General features: G+C 47.9%; 2 protein-coding genes across 7 annotated transcripts in view; one reads left to right on the top strand and one right to left on the bottom strand.

Annotated features, from left to right (window-relative positions):
* The first annotated feature begins 575 nt into the window (after positions 1 to 575).
* LOC310851585 (urokinase plasminogen activator surface receptor-like) overlaps positions 576 to 19,398 on the top strand; it is a 30,725-nt gene continuing 11,902 nt past the window's right edge. Inside the window, exons 1-2 of one of the 6 annotated variants that reach the window (XM_083754148.1) lie at positions 1,357 to 1,509; positions 2,469 to 3,050. The gene's annotated coding sequence lies outside the window, so the exon portion shown is untranslated. The other 5 variants (XM_083754150.1, XM_083754145.1, XM_083754147.1 and 2 more) reach the window with 5 other exon arrangements.
* LOC310851602 (urokinase plasminogen activator surface receptor-like) lies at positions 4,041 to 18,128 on the bottom strand. The gene is made up of 7 exons (XM_083754173.1): positions 17,060 to 18,128; positions 13,849 to 13,977; positions 11,581 to 11,718; positions 10,389 to 10,532; positions 9,055 to 9,201; positions 8,066 to 8,197; positions 4,041 to 6,535 (listed from the first exon to the last, which is right to left on the bottom strand). Exons 1-7 carry the CDS (start codon positions 17,106 to 17,108, stop codon positions 6,318 to 6,320), a joined length of 957 nt encoding a protein of 318 aa, XP_083610299.1. The 5' UTR covers positions 17,109 to 18,128; the 3' UTR covers positions 4,041 to 6,317.

Here is a 19,398-nt window from a genome sequence, read left to right as displayed (position 1 = left end):
TTAAGAGTCTCATCTTCTCACTGCCTGCATGAGGGACATCTGTGCAGGCTCACAAACACAAGTCTCAAACGTGGTTGTGTTAAGGGACACCTCAACAAAAACCAAATCCTGATTTTAAAAACCCTTCAAGTTGTCAGAGAGGGCCATTCTGAGTGCAGCATTGTTTGCCATCAAGTCCCGTTTTTGGAGAGGCTTCAACCTCCCACCCCCACCCCGAGAACTGAAGGCCACTTGAAAGAAGGATCACTGGTGGCAGTGTGTACTTTTGCCTCTTATTAAACGGGTTGCGTTAGTTTTTAATTTTGCAGCTCTAAAACCCTGCAAAACCAGTTTCGCCAGAGTGACAGCGAGCCTAAGGAATTATGCATATATATTATGGCAAGCAAAACCTGACGGAGACGCCAGCCCAAGAAATTAGTTCTGAAAGTGTTTGTGTGTATGAGGTAAGATATAAGTGTGTGTGTGCGCACGCACACATAGAGAGACAGGGGTGTGTGTAGAACACGGGAGGTTGCTTATACCAGGAGACAAACCATTGACTCATCTAACTCAGTGTTTTCTATGGCTCTGACTGACAGCAGTTATCTAGGGCTTCAGGTAAGTGACTTTCCCAGCTCCACCTGGAGATGCCAGGAATTGAATTTTGTATGCAAAGTGGATGCTCAGTCACTGAGCTGCAGCCCTTAAATTTCTTAAACATGTTCATGTGTGTGCATGCATGCGCGCGCGCACACACACACAGAGGTATACACCATCCCTACTAACATTTGGCAGTAGAAAATAATTACGACTTGTTTGTGTTATGTTAGCAAGCCAAGAGAGGATGTGTTCCCATGGGATCCGATGCCAGCTTTTGCCAAAGACCTTCAGAAGTATTAATTTCAAAATAGGCTCACCTGCAGCTACAAAGGCACACCTCCCTCCTGTTTAGCATCTGCTTTGCATGCAGAAGGTCTCAGGTTCAGTCCTTGCCATTTCTCGGGAGGCCTGGGAGAGAATCTTGTCTGAGATTCCAGACAGCTGCTGCAGAATCACCAAGTTACAGAACTGCAGAGTTGGAAGGGACCACGAGGGTCATCTGTTCCAACCGTCTGCAATGCAGGAATCTTCTGCCCAACATGGGGCTTGAACCCACGATGCTGAGATTAAGAGTCTCATGCTCTACTGGTTGAGCTATTCCAACATACTAAGCTAGATGAATCAGTAATTTGACTCAATATGAAGCAGCCTCCTATAGTCCTATTTTATTAAATGATGTTTCTCTCCTCCACTCCCACTCAAAGGACATGTTTTTGGATTTTCAAAACCCAAAGTGCACAAGGACTCTCCTAAATCTCTGGCGGAGCTCTTTCCCTGCCTTGTCACTTTGGGATCCTTTCTAGCTGGCTAGGAGAGAAGAATGATGGTGGGGAGAGAGACCCAAGGGCCAGAAAGAGAGACATGGCAGGTTGCATTCCACACACACCCTGGGTGTGAGGTTCTCCACCCCAGCAATAGGACATATAGAGAGTTCTGCTGGATCAAACCAAAGGCCATAGCTGTCAACCGTCCCTTATTTGGCGGGAAACTCCTTTATCCCACTGCTGTCCCTTATTGATGATGTCCCTTAAATTTCCTGGGTTTCAAAGGAAGCAGCTCTTCTCCCTCTCTCCCTGTCGGCCAGGGAGGAGGGAGGCTCCAACTGTGTTGCTTGGTTGCCCGGCCCACCCCCCTCTGGCCTCCTCTCACCAGCCTCAGCCCCTGGGAGCCCCTCCCTGCCGGGACTGGCGGGAGCCTCGGGCCCTTCCGCCGCCATCCTCCTCACAGCCACCAAACTGAGCGTCTCTGCCTGGGATCTCCCCTCTGCCCGCCGCCGCCGCTCCCACTAGGCCGTACTGTGGCTGTGCCAACAAAGGACCCAGATGAGATGGGCAGCCTGGCGTGGCCTATGAATTGCTGAGGAGCCTTGAGAGGAGAGCGAGGGCAACCATAGAGAAAGCAGTTCAGAGAGAGGAGGAAGAGGAGGAGGCAGAGGCGTGGGCAGGTGTTCCAAGGGCTAACCATAGAGGGGGAGAGCGGAGGAAGGACCGCAAGTGCTTCTCCCATAGATTTGTAGTGGTAGACTAGCATAGATGGTCTGATTTGCGGGTTAACTTCGGGCGCTATTTCCCCCCCTCTTCCTCCCACCCCGCCTGATGGAACTGAGAGCTGCAGATGGAGCATGAGAGAAAAGATACAGAACTGCAGCAGCATCTTCGTAGCTTGGACTTCGTTTTGTGCAAAAAGTGGTTGCAGCTTGTAGTTATTTTGCAGTGTTTCATCACCTGGTGTCTTGAGCAGCAACCTCTGGAAATGAAGGGCCAAAAGCCGACGCTGCTCTCCAAAATTATCTGGTCCCTTTTAACTTCGTATTTCGGCTGGTTGTCTAAAATTTGGCTGCCGATCCCTTATTTTCGAGGCTGCTGGTCCCTTATTTTCAAATCTGTAAGTTGACAGCTATGCCAAAGGCCCATCTAACCTCACAGCGGCCAACCAGATGCCTATGGGAAGCCAAGAAGCTGGGCCTGAGCACAAGTGCAATCTCCACACCCATGCATCTCAGAAGCTGGCGTTTAGAGGCTTACTGTGGGTGTAGAACAGTCACCTTGGCTAGCAACCATTCTTAAAAGGGCGAGAGAAGTTGATTGGGAGGTCCTGCATAACAAACCCGCTTTGGGTTGTGCAAGAAGGAAAGTGATGGGAAGATGTGCTGGAAAGTGACTGACACTTCCTGTGATGCAAGGGCATCACACCTTCACACAGAAAGGATGCTCGTTAAGGAGCCAACACAGTCTCCAACCTCCCCGCAAACAAATCAGGGTGGATGATCGACAAACAATTTCTCTGGAAGTACCTGGCATCTAACCACGGTGTAGTCTTTGCACAAGCAAGTCAGGAGGAGCCTTAATGCATCGTCTTCCACTCCTCTGGAAGCTGCTCCTTTGCTTACGGATGTGAATTAAAACCATCAGGGCTGAGTTGCAGTCAAACAGCATGTTTCATAAAAAGGCCGTACCCTCCCATGATGCAAGGTAATTAGGATAATAATGAGGCACAGCAACCTGCTGGATTTGGGGAGGGCCCTCGTGAACTCTGGAAGATGAAAAATGACTGTGGGAACCATGCCGAGAAATTGGAATCGGAGCGGTGTTTTCTGGCAAAGCAGAGCGGAGTTGGCTCCGGAACAGTCGCCGGCATCTGGTTATTTTTAGGGCGGTTTCAGCCCTTCCTCCTCAAAGGAGGAAGGAATGCAGGGAAGTGGGAAGCTGAGTCACTCCTGAAGAGAAGAGGATGGTATCTCCAGCCAGGAAGCCTTGCATCTGAAAGCAGAGTCCAAGGTAAGAGAGAGACCTTGGATAGGGAGGAACCTAGGGCGCTGCTTCCCCCAAAGAATTGTGGGAGCTGTAGTTTGTTAAGGGTTCTGAGAGCTGCTAGGAGGCCCTCTGTTCCTCTTGCAGAGCTACAATTCCCAGAATCCTCTGTGAAGATGGATTGGGTATGGTCTCTTTGGGAGGGGAACAGCTCTCAGTACCCTTAACTGACGATGGCTCCCAGAATGCTTTGAGAGAAGCCATGGCTATTTAAAGCTGTATCAAAGCACTTTAAATGTATGGTGTGAATGTGGCCCTTGTTTGCCCTTAACAAGGAACTGTTGACAAGCTTATGAGGACCCCCCAACCCCAGTTCTGAGGAACAGACACAGAAAACTAAGTGTCAGGCTTCAAAGCCAAGGTCCACCCACCAACCTGCAATATAGCAACTGTTTTAAATATTGTTATTCCGTGTGCTGTTTTGGGCTTAACCGGTCACCTCCACCCCCCTTTCTCTCTGGGTGCTTCCAGATAGGTATCTATCATGGGTGCTCCTCATGTGTGCAACATTTTTTAAAAAACAGCATCTGCAGGACATTGTTGGCAATTTAATCTGAATTTACCCTTTCCAGGAGAAATCAAGCAAGGGACCCTTGAGGCTGGCGTTTTACTGTGGATGCATTCTGCAACACAGTCTTGACACAATAATAGTGCATTTGTGGTGAATTTATTATTGCTGTCCAGAAGGGCTATGGCATAACAAAAAGCAGAAGGAAGGCAAACAAGAACATTTGTGGTGTAAAAAGTTGCGGTATTTCACAAGGAAGTTGCGGGATAGGCACTGCTTAGAAAGGAAGCAATATGATCACCCCAAAACCTTGGGGGCACAACCAGTGTTGAAAGCACGATTGCGTATGACCACCCTGATAGCAGCACGAGCGCAAATTGTCGTACATGTGCATGGATATTCTGGGGCCTTCAGTTAAAAACAAGCAAACTTTTGCAATATGTGAATGGCCCTTTTACTGTAAGTTGTCTTAAGCCATTTTTAATGTTGCACGTTAAATTATTGCAAATCACCACCATCCCCTGCCTGGAAGTGACCTCTGGGCTCATTCAGACTTCTGCTTGTTGTGTCGCATCCCGCCCCCCCAGGGAAAAACCACCCTTTACTGCTTGACATTTGCTCTGATTCTGCGCTAAAGAGAAGGCTTTCCCGGGAAAGCAGCAGGGCAAACAGAAAACTGCTCAGTTCCATGCCTATAAAGCACATTGGAGAACTACTTGGACCCAAGCTTTCGAGGCATGGGACAAGCAGGAGTGTGGATGTGCCTTAGTCAGCTTCCTCTCTGTATTTCTCCATCCATCTTCATTCATTTATGTAGTTATATTTTTCTCCTGTCCTCCCTCTATGGAGCACAGAGCACTGTTCATGGTCTACCTCCTGTTTTATCATTTCAACAACCCTATGGGGTAGGCTGGATTGAAAGTGAGAATCTGGCCCAACATCACCAAATTTGCTTTCAGGATGAACAGGAACCTGGATTGCCCTGGGCCTCCCCAATCCTCCCACTTTTCCTTTGTCCCAAAGATGCTTTTATGATGTACAATCGTAACTTGGTTCGCGAATGCCTTTCGAGTCAAACGTTTTGGCTCCCAAACGCCACAAACCCGGAAGTGAGTGTTCCAGTTTGTGAATGTTCTTTGGAACCTGAACATCCAACTTCCTGCAGCCAATTGGAGCTTCCTGCAGCCAATTGGAAGACGCGCCTTGGTTTCCAAACGTTTTGGAAGTCGAAAGGACTTCCAGAACAGATTCCATTCGACTTCTGAAGTACCACTGTATTGTGATGACCCATCTTCAATCTGATTGCAGTTCATTTGCCTGTGCAACCCCTCAACTGAATAATTATAATTATAATAATTTATTATTTCTACCCTGCTCATCTGGGGTTATAACAAATGTTATAAAGTTTTTTGTGGGAGTTGGGGAGAATTAGGGGGGAAATCCTCCAGGAAGAGTACAGTGGTACCTCAGGTTACAAAAACCTTGGGTTACAAACACTTCAGGATAAAAGACTCCGCTAACCCTGAAGTAGTACCTCAGGTTAAGAACTTTACCTTAGGATGAGAACAGAAATCGCATGGTGGCGGTGCGGTGGCAGCTGGAGGCCCCATTAGCTAAAGTGGTACCTCAGGTTAAGAATGGTTTCAGGTTAAGAATGGACCTCCGAAATGAATTAAGTTCGTAACCTGAGGTACCACTGTATATCGAAAGCCTTGCCTTTTCTGGCTAAACTAGAGACACTGCAGGGTTGGAAATTGCAACCTGCCACAGCTGAAGATGGTCCTGCCAACAAACAGACCAGCCACTGGCGTGAAATCTGCAGAAATGAACTAGAAATTAATCTCCCTCGATCCGAGGCTGGAACTAACCCAGCTGCGCCACTGCTTTCCAAGCCATTTATTTGGTTTTCCGCTTGCTTATTCCCCCCTCCCTCTCAACCTTCTGAGATGAGTTGAGAGAGGCAACCGCTACAAAAAAGGGAAATACAAAACGTGACGTTAAAAAGCCCTTTTTCACACTCAAGGGGGTGGCTCAGGGGCCATGAGAGATGGCCTGGTTTTTTCCATTATATAATCTTATTAAAGCTCCCGGAGCAAGTAATCCCGAGTGGCTGCACCGGACGTGGGTGGAAAGTTAAAGAAGCAAGCAGCTTGCCCTCTTGCAGGCTGCGTCCCTTTGAGTTGCTGGGGGAGGGTTGGCGAAGTTCAGTGAAACCTGGCAGGGCTAAGAAGGAGGGCCTTGTGGGTAGGAAGACTTCCAGAAGTCCTGCTCCCATCATGTTCCCAAAGAAAGACACACCTTGGTGACGCAGGTGGGGCACTGCCAGACCTGGGATAAAGGGATTGTCTTTCCATGGAGGCTAATCTACAGGTGTTTTGCATTTGGGATGGGGGCAGACAGGTGAAGAAGGCATTTGCGGTTCAGTTCAGGGCTATGAGCAATGAGGCTGCCAGGAGGGCAAAGAGGATGCCCTCGCCTCTCCTCCCACCCTGGCCTGCCGCTCTGTTGCAGCCGGGGCCCTGGCAGCAGGTCACGTAGCTGACGGGAAGCTTGGGCAGCAGTGTTCCATAGAAGACTGTATCCTGGCAGAGCTGCTGGTTGGCGCAGCCAGCTCGGAGGGTGGCACCGCGGACGTAATCTGCGTTGGAAGAGAGGAGAGGAGGGAAGGGAGTTGCATATCTTCCCAAGACAAGGGATCAGATCATATGAGTAGGGACAGGAGTATTGGTCAATTTCATTTCTCTCCATTACTCATTTTCCCAATCTTAAATTCAGTTCGTCACATTTCTGCTGCAAACACACACACACACACACACACACACACACACACACACACACACACATTCACCAGCATTTCAGGGCAAATTTCTCCTAAGAAAGACATCATTCCAGGCACTTTTGACTAATGTGACACATTTTGGGCAAGTGATTCCCTACAATCTAATGCATTTTCGTATCCAGTGCATTTTATAGCTTCATTTCGATGCACACTCTCTCCTAATATATGTATTCTTATGAACATTGCTTGATTGGAGAACTGCATTGAAAAATTCAGAGAAGTGTGAATTTTGTAGGATTGCTGTGTTTCTGTTTGCGTATTGTTTCAGAAAGTGCAAATTTGATTGATTCGGCTTTAAATGCATCCTGAATCAAATTTCTCATCCATCCTTCATCTGAATCCTAATCATGCATTACTTGTGTTTGGGGCAAATCAACTTACTCAGTTTCCTGTAACCAGAAGCTGGAAGGGCCAGAATGTGACAGGACTCTGAGGAAGGGCCATATCTGCTTTGCATGCAGAAGGTCTCAGGTTCAGTCTCTGACATCTTCAGATAGAGCTGGGAATGTCTCCAGGCTGCCCTATGGGCTCTCCTGGGCTCTGCACCTGCCTGGCATGATTCAGAATGGGCCCCTTTCCCTGCTGTGAAACTCTTTGACTCCCACATCCCGCACTGAACAAGGCTGATTTGTCTCCCCGATTGCTCCTGATGTAGATCTTCACTCACACTTCCTTCCCTGGGCAGGGCGTGGGGGGGGGGTACCATTTTGTGGTTTGCTTCAGGTGCCAAAATGTCTTGGACCGGCCCTGGCTGTAGGATCATCAACATCATCATAATTTATTATTTATACCCTGCCCATCTGGCTGGGTTTCCCCAGCCGCTCTGGGTGGCTTCCAACAGAATATTAACAACACGATAAAACATAAAACACTAATAACTTCCTGATACAGGAAGTTCACATGTCTTCTAAAAGTCAGATAGTTGTTTATTTCCTTGACATCTGATGGGAGGGCATTCCACAGGGTGGGTGCCACTACCGACAAGGCCCTCTTCCTGGTTCTCTGTAGTGAGGGAACCACCAGAAGGGAACCAGAGCCACCAGAGGGAACCACTTCTCGCAGTGAGGGAACCACCAGAAGGTCCTCGGAGCTGGACCTCAGGGCTGAGCGATGGGGGTGGAGACGCTCCTTCAGGTAGACTGGGCTGAGGCCATTTATTATCATGCTGTGTATTAATTGGTGTGCATGTATGCTTTGGGTTCTTAAACCATTTGGGCTTTCCATCTGTAGGCCTTAGGAACGAGAACTTACCTTGGCTAGTACCGTGATTGGTACATGTGACAGCCCTAGCTTTTAGTACAACACTATAAATCTTGCACCATATCTTACCTATGACATTCATGCAATGGTCCATGTTTCCCACGCAGTTCATGAGTTGCAGATTCCCTGCGCTGCATTCATCATTTCCTGTATCTAGGCAGCTGTAACACACCAGCCCGTTGAGTTCCCTCACAGAAAACTCTGAAAGGTAGGAGACAAAAGTCTTTTTCAGTAAGGGCCAAATTAGGTGTGACAATTACCATGATTTTGATTGTTTGTTCTGCAAATAGCAGCTGTTAGGAGAGCTGAGCAGCCTCTGGACTGTGGGAATGAGGAGCTTAATTCTTTCTCTTCCAGCCCCAACACAAACCTCATCTCCCCAAAGCTGCCATTTGCATTTTTTGAGGCCAGAATGATGTGGGACGGGACAAAATTTGGAATCAGAAATTCATGGATTCCATTTCTGACACAGTCATACTGAGACAGTGAGAGTGGAGGAGCTTGGAAGTAATGCAGGACTTAAAAAAAGATTGGACAAATTCATGGCTATTATTCAGGGATGACCATATACTATTTCCAGGATCAGAGATGCTGAGGGGGGGGGGGAGAGCGAAAGCTATTGTGTTGGATTCTTGCCTCTGTACTTACTTGTAGGAGGGTAGTTAACCCACATTTGGGGGAACTGCTTTGCCCCGCCCCCCAGTTTTATTATTAAATATAATAACAAATATTTCCCAGTCTTGTCCACAGATATTTACTGCCTAATAATGCTGCTTTTTGTGGGTAGGATATTTTTATAAGGGGGGGGAGCATGTGAGCCAAAAGGACTTCAAAAATACATCTATGGAATCCAGAGATATTAAAAAAACCCCGGACTTCTGAGTTTTTTTTGCAATTTTCAAATTTTGGTTTTAAAGTCCTCAGTGGGGAAGGAGTTTTAAACACAAAGCACCCAAAGTTTTATTTTAATTTTGGCATGCACATTTGAGTTGAAATTGGCTCTGGACTCCTGCCGCTCCAATTTGGGTCATCCCAAGAAACCTGCAACCCAGAGTTACCTGTGAAAGAGCTGTTGTTGCACCTGGAACCTTCACAGACACGAATGGTCACGTAGCTGATTTTGCCTCCTATGCTGTATGCCAAGAGTGTTTCCTCCTTGGGGTAATTCCCACAGCCTTTGATGATGGGCTCCACCAGACCTGTTCCTGTAGAAACAGAGGAGGGTGTCAAAGATCCTTGCCAATGGCTGTTGGGGAATGTATTTGAGCAAAGGGCTGGACTATTCTGTACGCCAAGCACACTACAGAGGAGCTCAATGCATTCGCAGCGAGTAGACAACCGTGTAGGACTCCTTGAGCTTCTCTTGCAGTACAGTGTGCACTTACATACAACCAGGCAGGGGATGCCTCCACCTCTCAATAGCTCTGCCTCCACTTTCCATTGGTCTCCTCTCCCTCTGCTCCTCCAGTTCCAATGGGCACCAGGCACCACCAGCACACTGCCAGTTCTCACGGGACATTGGAGAGGCCAGGCCATTGCCCCACATGAACTGAGAGTGCACTCTAGAATCCAACCTGAGATCTTTTGCAATGCACACATGGCTTCTGCCACAAAAACCAGCAGGGGTTCTTCAGCAGATACACCTCTGTTTCTATCAGGGCTGGCTAATCATTTTTGGGGTCAAGGGCTGGGGCCTGCTGCCCCCATGCCAAGATGGGCAGGGCCAACATACCAAAGTGCAAAGTGAGTGTGGCTTTTCTTTCATTTTCTTTTCTTTACACTGTGGGGAGTCGGGGAATCACAAAAACCTTTTGGCATCCCAGAACCTCAGCCGAGGATCTGCAGAAGTGGTTGGTAAAATGCGTACACGCACACAACGTTTAAACTGTTTTTTTTTAAGGGCAAATTGTGGGGTCCATCCCCCAAAGCCTTTTGGAATCACAGTGGGGTACTGATGGGAGCAGTTTAGTAATTATTATTATTACAGTGGAACCTTGGTTCTTGAATGTAATCTGTTCCGGAAGTCCGTTTGACTCCTGAAACGTTCGAAAATCAAGGCGCGGCTTCTGATTGGTGCAGGCGCCCCGGAAACAATAGCTGACAGCCCATTCGGACGTTCGGCTTCCGAAAAACGTATGAAAACCGGAACACTTACCAATTTGTTAATCAACTAAGCCTTTTGAGAACCAAGGTTCCACTGTATTATTATTTTAAATGGATTTTTTTTCCCAGCAGGCTTGAGGACGTACAAAATGTCTTTTGACATCAAAGCGGGGGAACCATAGATGCAGTTATAGCTTTGGGGCAACTGTGCCAGGGGTGGGGTGGGGGCCTGAATTTTGAAAGAAGTGACAAATTGGAAGGGCACAAAAACACCTCTCGGATAGATTACCTGGCAGCCACTGGCGAGAGATTTCCACACAGCGGTTCTCTTTACCTCTGCACTGGGCTGTGGGAATGCTGGTCCCATTACACTCCTCCAAACTGCCGATGCAACTGTAACACTCCACTCCGTTGCGTTCGGTGCTGTACGTGACTGCGGGAAGGCAAGAAAAAAGAAGGGTCACCAATTCTGAGGCCCACGAGCACTGCTTGTGGAAGGCTTCAGTAAATAGCACCTCAAAAATCCACATTCTAAGAGGCCCTCTTGGTGGTTCTACCTCCCTCAGGAGCTTCGGTGGCAGCAGTAGTCCAGAAGGTGGTCAAGGAGCCCATGCCAATGTTTAAAGCCCTAAAAACAATGTAGGCCCCAAATATCTAAAAGGCCACTTCCTTTCGCACAGACCCTCTTGATGGTTCCACCTCCCTCAGAAATTTGGGGTGAGTGTGACCTGGCAGAGGGCATTCTCTGCAGCAGTCCCTGAGTTGTGGAATTCCCTCACCAGAGAGGTGCGTCTGGCACCTTCATTATACATATTTTGGTCATTTGCAGAGGACACTCCTGTTTGCATTGGCCTTTGACATTTGACAGATATATGTATATTTGGGACCCACCCTACTCTTGCGATTGGAATTTGTTTCAAACTGTTTTCAGTGTTGTTGTTTTAAATGGTTGTGACCTATTTGGGGACTCCTGATCAAGGATGGGTAATAAACCAAAATAACAACAATAAATATTTGACATCACTGACTGTCCCATACAGAGAGCAGGAGATAGGCCACAGTCACACCATAAATTTAAAGCATTATGATACCAGTTTAAGCAGTCAAGGCTTCTCCCACAGAATTCTGGGAGCTGTAGTTTGTTAATGGTGCTGAGAGTTGTTAGGAGACCCCTATTTCCCTCCCTGAGCTACAGTTCCCAGAGCTCCCTGTGAAGAGGGAATGGTGGTAGCTCTGTGAGGGAAACAAGGGTCTCTTCTTGGCACTTTTAAATCACAGCTCCTAGAATTCTTTGGGGGAAGCCATGACAGCGTAGAGCAGTATCATAGTGCTTTAAATGTATGGTGTGAATGTGGCCATACTTAGTAGCTCATGAAAGTAAGCAAGTCAGCTCTTTTTCCAGTGTGTCACACATGTCTCTGGAGAGCGCATAGGTCTGATCATTTCCACTTCAGGGTTGACCATACTCTGGGGACTCTTACCATTGTAGGGGACATCGTTGCAAAGGTCTTCGGAACAGCAGTAGATGCTTCGCGATATGAAGCCCCTGCGGGTGGAGAAGTAGGACTGGCAGTACTGGGATGTGGTGCACCCTCTCTTCAGGGTCTCACTTATGGGGCCTAGAGAAGGGAAGACATAGCAAGATGGTAGCTAAGGTGCATGATGAGGCTGACGAACAGCAAGTAACCCACGGATCACTACGGGGTGGTGATGGTGGCGGAAAGGAATTTGCTTCAGTTCATGTTTAAATGTGAGTTTATGAAATCCACACTTAAAAAAAAAGGAGACGAAACACAGCCATCCTTCAGAATTTGCAGTTATCCGAATTTTGCAATGCAGTTACCTAACTAAACAATACTTATAAAAAGGCATATATTAGGTAGGGTTGCCATACATCCATTTTCCTCCAGACACGTCTGGGATTGCAATGGCAAAATTACCATCCAGGGGGAATTTTCAAAAATAGGCAAAATGTCTGGGTTTTTTGAAAACAGAAGCAGGAAGTGTTGTTTTTGGGCGATTCCCCCAAACAACTTTTTGGGCAATTTCCCCCCAAAAACCCCTCAACAACTTTTTGTGTCCAGATTTTTGCTTTTTGAAATACAGTCATACCTCGGTTCCCAAATACCTTGGGAGTCGAATGTTCCTGTTCCCGAACGATTGAAAACCAGAAGTGACTGTTCTGGTCTTCGAATGTTATTTTGGAAGCCAAATGTCTGATGGGACTTCCACAGCTTCCGATTGACTGCAGGAGCTTCCTGAAGCCAATCAGAAGCTGTGCTTTGGAAGTCGAACGTTTCGGAAGTCGGACGGACTTCCGGAATGGATTCTGTTCGACTTCCGAGGTACGACTGTATGGCAACCCTATATTAGGGGTAAGTATGCATAGCAGTAAGTTGCAAAACAAGATGTGCCACCCCAGCAGGGAAACCAACAATAGGTGAAGCCAGAGCCAATGGCAGGCAGAGCCAGCTGATTCTGGTTTTGAACCCATCCTCCTCCCTGCTGAGTTCTGCAAAGAGAAAAGTTCTAAAAGGTAGTGAACTAGGCCTCTAGGCTTCTCAGAACTGACCACTGTTTTCCTGCCCGATGTTAACCTACAGCAGTGCCTTCTCCTACTTAGTCATATGCTTCCTTTAAACAAACACATAAACCTCTGAAGCAGCAAATTGAATGTTAAATGCCAGGCCAGGAAGCCCTTAAACGGGCAGCTAATGACCCTCCTTGCCTGGAGACAAAGCTAACCAGCCAAGGTCACATATGCTTTTTTTTTTTAAGTGATAGAGATCTGAGATAAGACTATTCCAAATCGGGCCTGTAGAAATTGTGACGCACTGGGCAAAACACAGCCCAAACACAGGCTTGATGAACCCGTTCATTAAGGTGAGTGGGGCATCTAGAGGGAATGATGACCAACTTTTCCTGTTGGGACAGCAAAGGGCTACTACCCTTTCAGTGTGTCACTGTGCCTGTGCAGCGGCTGGATTTATTTTGTATATTATTGCATTTATGCCTTCTTCAAAGCGCTCTAGGTGGTCACATGCCTCCTCCCCTTCTTTGCATTATCCTTACAACAGTCTGTGTGAGGTACTTTAGTTAGGGTGAGATTTGGGGTGACTACTAGCTCAAGGTCACCCAGTGAGCTTCACGGCTGAGCGGGGATTTGAACTCAGGTCTCGCAGGTCCCACTCCCACACTCTGACCACTACATTGCAGGCAGGTGGTGATGCACAACTCTCTGCAACATTGTTGTTTTTTTAAGCACCACATTCTGCAGATCAGGGCCGTCTTAAGCATATGTGGCGCTAGGGTTGTCGACCTTTTTTTAGGGCGGGCCTGTGAGATGTGCACGGCAGAGCTGGCAACAGAGGGGCCCAAGGCGGCAGTGGCAGCGACTGAGCGAAACAGGGCACCTTGTGTGTGCAGTGTGTGCTGGGCAGACCTCTCGATGGTCCACCAATCCCTGGTGCGCAGGAGGGCGGAGCCGGCCGGCTGCCTCAGTGCCTTGCTCACCCGCAGCAGAAGAGCTGCAGTTCTCCAGCAGGCTCTGCTCCACTCGGCAGTGGCTGTCGGCTCTTCCCAATCCCTGGACTCCAAATCTCGGCCCTGGACTCTTGGCCTGGCACCCCTGAGAGCCCGGCGCCCGGGTGCCCTGCACCCCTAGCGCCTATGGGTAAGACGGCCCTGCTGCAGATCAAGGGACATGCGCAGGCCAGGTCAGTTGGCAACCTCTTCCCCAGGCCACGTACCGTAGGTAGCTCGGGTTTCCTCCATGCAAAGGGTCTCGTTGCTGCCACAGAGTTGCTGCTGGTTCGTGCAATTCTCACGTGTCCCCAGGCACTTGTGGCAAGACAGGCCACGAGCTTCAGGAAGCAAAGCTGAAATGACATTTTGCAAAGGAGTCTTTCCCCATAAGGACATATTTCCCCATCAGAGTGCTTGGATAAGATGTCCCTGTGGAACTGGGCACCCCTTAAATCTGGCGATGGGGAACCTTCCTGGGGCAACATGGGAAGGGACCTCAGGGGCCATCTAGCCCCTGCAAAAGCAGGAATTGCAGCTGAAAAAACCCCTGATGGATGGGCACCTAACCTCTGTTGAAAGCCCTTCTTCAGATCAGCTACCAGCCAAAAGGTTGCCTTTCTTTGGGATACTTTGCCTTCGCTTTTAGAAAAGCAAAAATGAATATTAAAAACCCACATGCCAGTGGTGGGTGAGGCCAGAGGCAAAAGAGGGTGAAGCAGTAAATGTAAAAAAAATAATGCCTTTGTATAGAAGGTGCATTTGCACACACACAAACATACTCCCACCCCGCTCCCTCCAGCCAAGCAAGAAGCATGATCAGAGTTCAAGGACAGATTCCAACCAGAAAAAACAATTTCACAGAGGGTGTGAAGCAGGGACAGTGAGGGTGTGGCTGGGGAGGGAGGGAGGTTTGGAGAGTGTTGTGAGGGCCAGACCGAAAGTGCTTCAAGTGCCACATTTGGGACCCAGGCCTCAGTTTCCCCACCTCTGCCTTAAATGTACAGGGGCCTTCTCGGGGTCTGGACATGCCTACCTTACAACACTTTTTTTTTTTAAAAAGGAACAAGGATTTCCTCATCTCTCTGTGTTTTATTGAGGGTGAGTTTTGGACTGTTTTTAAAATATATATATTTTTTAAAAAAACAACCCACATTTGATTAACTTTTAATTTTTTTTTAAAAAAGGATTTGCTCTTCATAGAAGAAGTTTCACAAAGGAGTTCGGAACAATACGCACCAGCAAATAAATCACAACTCAGTTTTAAAGCAAAAAGGGAAGGAAGCACTCCAAACAGCATCAAAATGCTGTTAGAACTAGTACCTAGTAGAATGATGGGACCGTAGCAAAAAAACCAAGCAATACCTGTGGAATAGGCACTTTGAGCAACAATAAAAAGCAAGTTGTTCTTTAACAGCATGATCCTAGCTATATCCACTCAGAATTAAATTGGCTTTGCTGCCTGGCATGCGGGGCTCGTATTACAGCCTAAGGCCCACTCAAAAAGTGTTGATGGACTTTGTGGAAACCAAGAACCCATGTATATTAAATAAGCACCAAGCTGACCAATAAGCCCATTTCAGCCCAGGGCAGTGGAGGAATGGAGGAGGAAGAGTTAATTATCTTTCACTTAAAGTTTTCCCACTGACTTGTGTGGGTAGGTTGGTGTTTCTGAGGTTGTACTGCGATGTGTTCATATGCAAGGCAGGATGCAGGCTGAGATTCCTGAGTTGCCTCCCTGAAACCATTCGGCAAGAGAAGCGATTGGAGCAGGTAAAGCTAGGGATCCTGGATTTTAATTCCATGGTGGTACCATCTGAAAGTTTGGTGTGTGTGTGTGTTTGTGGCAGGGGGGTGACTCTGTGGCAAGGCACCTGTAGGGAGTCCTGCAGGGGGTTTCTTTCCACCTGGTCTGTTTTTGTGTGTGTTTGTATGTGTTCTGCAACACGTCGTTCATGCAACAATAACAGTTGCATGAGTGGTGGATTTATCCTGTCCTCACACCATTCTGCTTTAGAAGTTGTCCAGTATTATTGCATTATTTCTATCTGGAGGGCTGCTCTTGCGGTGTAGAGCAACAAAAGTGGGATGGAGAAACAGTTCAGAGCAATTACTGTACAATTGTACCTTGGAAGCTGAATGGAATCCATTCCAGAAGTCAGTTTGACTTCTGAAAAGTTTGGAAACCAAGGTGCACTTTCTGATTGCTCAGGCACACCGGAAGCAATAGTGGAAGCCACGCCAGATGTTCAGCTTCCAAAACAATGTTCGGAAACTGGAACACTCACTTTGGGAGCCAGAACATTCGACTCCCAAGGCATTCGGGAGCCAAGGTATGACTGCATAAAGAGTTTCAGGATAACAGAAGGATGTTCTGGAACATGTACTGGTTTGGAAGCCATGCTGCGTGTCTGCCCTGAAAACTCTGAAGGCACAACCTGTATTGAAAACTGCAAGGAAAACTACATTGTCGATACCTTCATGAGCACAAATAATTTTGAATGCACAATGAATAGGATATCTGGAATAGGCAGGGTGAAAATTCAGAATTTTCAGACACCTATTTTGAATGCTCTATGTCAAAAGAGAGAGTGCAAATGAAGATGGGGGGCAGTGACCCTTTGCTAATTTTGGCAACCCTTGGCAAATGCCTGACCTTACCAAGCTCTGGAGCTGGCCCTATTCCCCACCTGCTTTTGAGGGAAAGAACTGTGGGTCAGAACCAATTTGGGTCCACTTTCCACCTGGAGGAAAGGAGCAGTAGAATCGAATGCTGCGAACAGGGTCAATGACGGGTGCTGCTAAAAGCCAGGGATACACATTACTTTTTCCAGCTCAGAAAGGGACCGGTAGAAGATAATTAGAAGATGAGCCTGTGGTTGGTCGGATTCCAGTACATGATGTGGGAGAGGAACTCTGTGGTTAAAATTGGAGGGATGGGAGCCACGGGTTGCCGTATTTCTATCTGAGAATTAGGCAAAGGAGTAAGTAAGGCGCTGATACAAAGAAGGTCCCTTACTAAGGGTGGAACCATTAATATTGGAATGGAAGAGGGAATTTTGTGGGGGACAGCTTTTCTCCACTCTGTAGCACTGTGAGAGGACAAGCTAATCCCCACCAAAATTTTGTCTTCAGTGCAATTGGTTTAGGTGCAGGAGCCCTCGTCCCTGTTGCTCTGAAGCTGCACATACTTTTAAAGCATACCCGCCCCAAAGAATACTGGAAACTGTAGTTTGTTAAGGGTGCTGAGAAGAGGTAAGCTCCAGTTCCCAGGATTCTTGGAAGGGGAGGGGAGAATGCTTTAAGTCCATGATGTGTACGCAGCCTCGGTTACTCTATCTGAGGGAGCCGGGAGTCAGAACGACTGCCTTCTCTCTTGGGTGTAAGGGGAAGAAAGGTTATTCGGAGCAGCAGGGAGTTCCCCTGGTGGCAACCCACCTGTGGCCAACAAGGCAATCAGGATGGTGAGCTCTATGGCCGCCTTCATTGTCTTCCCCCCCTTTTTAATCACTTCTCCGGTCTGTCCTGTTCTCCGGCTTGGCTTGGCGAGGTGTACACTCCCAGCTCTCTGTCCTGATTGCCTCTGGTTGGGAAAGGCAGCTTGGTCCTAAAACCTGCTCGGCAAGGGAGAGGACAGGGTGATGCAACCCATCCATTCATCAACAAGATGCTGCCCTGGGAACCTTGGCCAGTTCCCTCTGGACCAGATGAAATCAGCACTCTTGGGGATGGGACAGAATGGACGAGCCAAAGTGTGAAAAGTGGGAAGAGCAGATCTCAAGATGGGCTGCAGGGCTCCTAGGGAAGTGGTTCGGAAGAGACAGAAAGATGGAAGGTGCAGCCAGAACTCAGTGTTAGAGCATCTGCTTGGCATGGAGAAGGTCCCAGGTTTGATCCCCACCCGCCATCCCCAGGGAACACCTGAAATCCTGGAGAGATGTTGAAAGCAGTGGAGGCTGGTCTACAGTGTCCCCTTAGCCAGCCCCGCATCTGCCTACATATCTACTTACAACCTGGCCAGAAGATGGCCCTGGCTGTCAGTTGCCTCCTCCTCCTCCTCCTCCTCTCCTCCTTCTTTAGTCTCCTTGTTGCCTTTGTTGGTAGGACTCAGCAGGGAGGAGGATGGCTCCAAAACTGGAGCCTGCCATTGGCTCTGGCTCCCCTTACTGTTTGGGCTCCCAATGGGCAACAACCAACACTGGGTGCCACTCAGTGTAAACAGTGTAGACCAGGGTTTCCAAAACTTTGGCCTCCAGCTGTTTCTGGACTACAACCCCCATCATCCCTGACTACTGGTCCTGCTAGCTAGGGATGATGGGAGTTGTAGTTCAAAAACAGCTGGAGACCCAAGTTTCGGAAACCCTGGAATGCTGAACTAGGTGGTCCAATAGCTAAGAGTATTCTGACTTTCCAGGTTGGCGGCCGTGCAAGGGGCTTCTAAGGCCAGTGTTTAAAAAAAGAAGGCTGGAATCATAGTTCATGAGCATGGCAAATCTGTAGCCATTGCAGAATGATTTGTTTCCCCGTCGCACAGTTGCAGAATTTTGGCTTCCCGGTGGCATGGATTGCAGTAGCAAATAATAACAACATAGCTCTTGGAAAACACCAGGCAGGTGGGTACAGCAATAGCAGCAAGCAGACTGAGTGGAAAATTTTGGTCACCGAAGGTTAGGGAGTGCAGCCTCAGTGTGGCAGCTGGCTGTTTTACAACTGAAGCTTGTTAAAATTTATGAGGCATAACTTCAGAAATATACTGTGAAACACCTAAGGTAATGTCTCGCTTCATTACCCACATGGCTTCCTAATAAATGGAGTGTTTTTCACCCCCTGGATGGCATTGCCCAATTTTGCTCAGGCTTCCAGGGAGGTGTGTTGTGTTGGGAGGCAGTTTTTTTTTAAAAAAATTGCTACAAACAGTCATATTTGCTTTAATAGTTAATAACATACAGTCCAGTGGCCCATCTAGTCTAGCATCCTGTTCCCACAGTGGCTAACCTATGGGCTTGTGAGCTCACAAGCAGGACTAGAATGCAACGACACTTCCCCTACTAGTGAATCCCAGCAACTTTTATTCAGGGGCATATTTTCATTTTCCATTGTTGTTGTGTGCTAGCCTTAATAAACAGCCTCTTGTTCTGGGTCGACAAAGTGAGTAACCTTGCCATATCTATCTATATAATGAATTGTAAGGATGCCGTCACGCTGAGGACTGCATAGTTGCCGACTGGTGAATGAAGCAAGGACAGGTAGCAGCCCCTAGTATTAAATAAGAACTTAACAGGGAACTCTCCTTCCTTGGAAGAATTTAAGCAGAAATTGGATATCCATCTTTTGGGAGTTCAGGGGTGGGGAAACTTTTTCAACCTGGGGTCAGCCCTGGAGGTCTGGGAACCCTATGTTGTATCTTTGATGTGAGAATAGGGTGTTACAAACATGCTTCTGTTTTTGTTTTGTGAAATGTCGGAGGTCATGTGCTTGTGTTTACAGCAGTATTTCTTAAATGGGAGGCTGACCAAACCCAGAGGTGGAGCATGAGAGACCTTCATGGAAGGTCAGGTGTGAATAATTTTCAGTTGGACCGTCAGTGGCTGGGCAGCTGCAGTTTTCCTTGCCTGGGCGGCTAGCTTGGGGGTGTGCTGGCCTTCTTGGCTTGGGAGCAGAAGGAGAAGGGCAAAAAAGCTTTCTTTGTTGCAGCCTCCAGTGCGGTCTGGCAGCATTTCCATTTGCCCCCAGACTCCAGTACTACAGATCTGATACTTTGATCCCAGCGAAAACCC

The sequence above is a fragment of the Podarcis gaigeae genome (genome assembly GCF_964106915.1).
Source record: "Podarcis gaigeae genome assembly, chromosome: 8".
Taxonomy (NCBI): Eukaryota; Metazoa; Chordata; class Lepidosauria; order Squamata; family Lacertidae; genus Podarcis; species Podarcis gaigeae.
The sequence above is the reverse complement of the archived record's forward strand: the minus strand, read 5'-3'. Positions and strand labels throughout refer to the sequence as shown.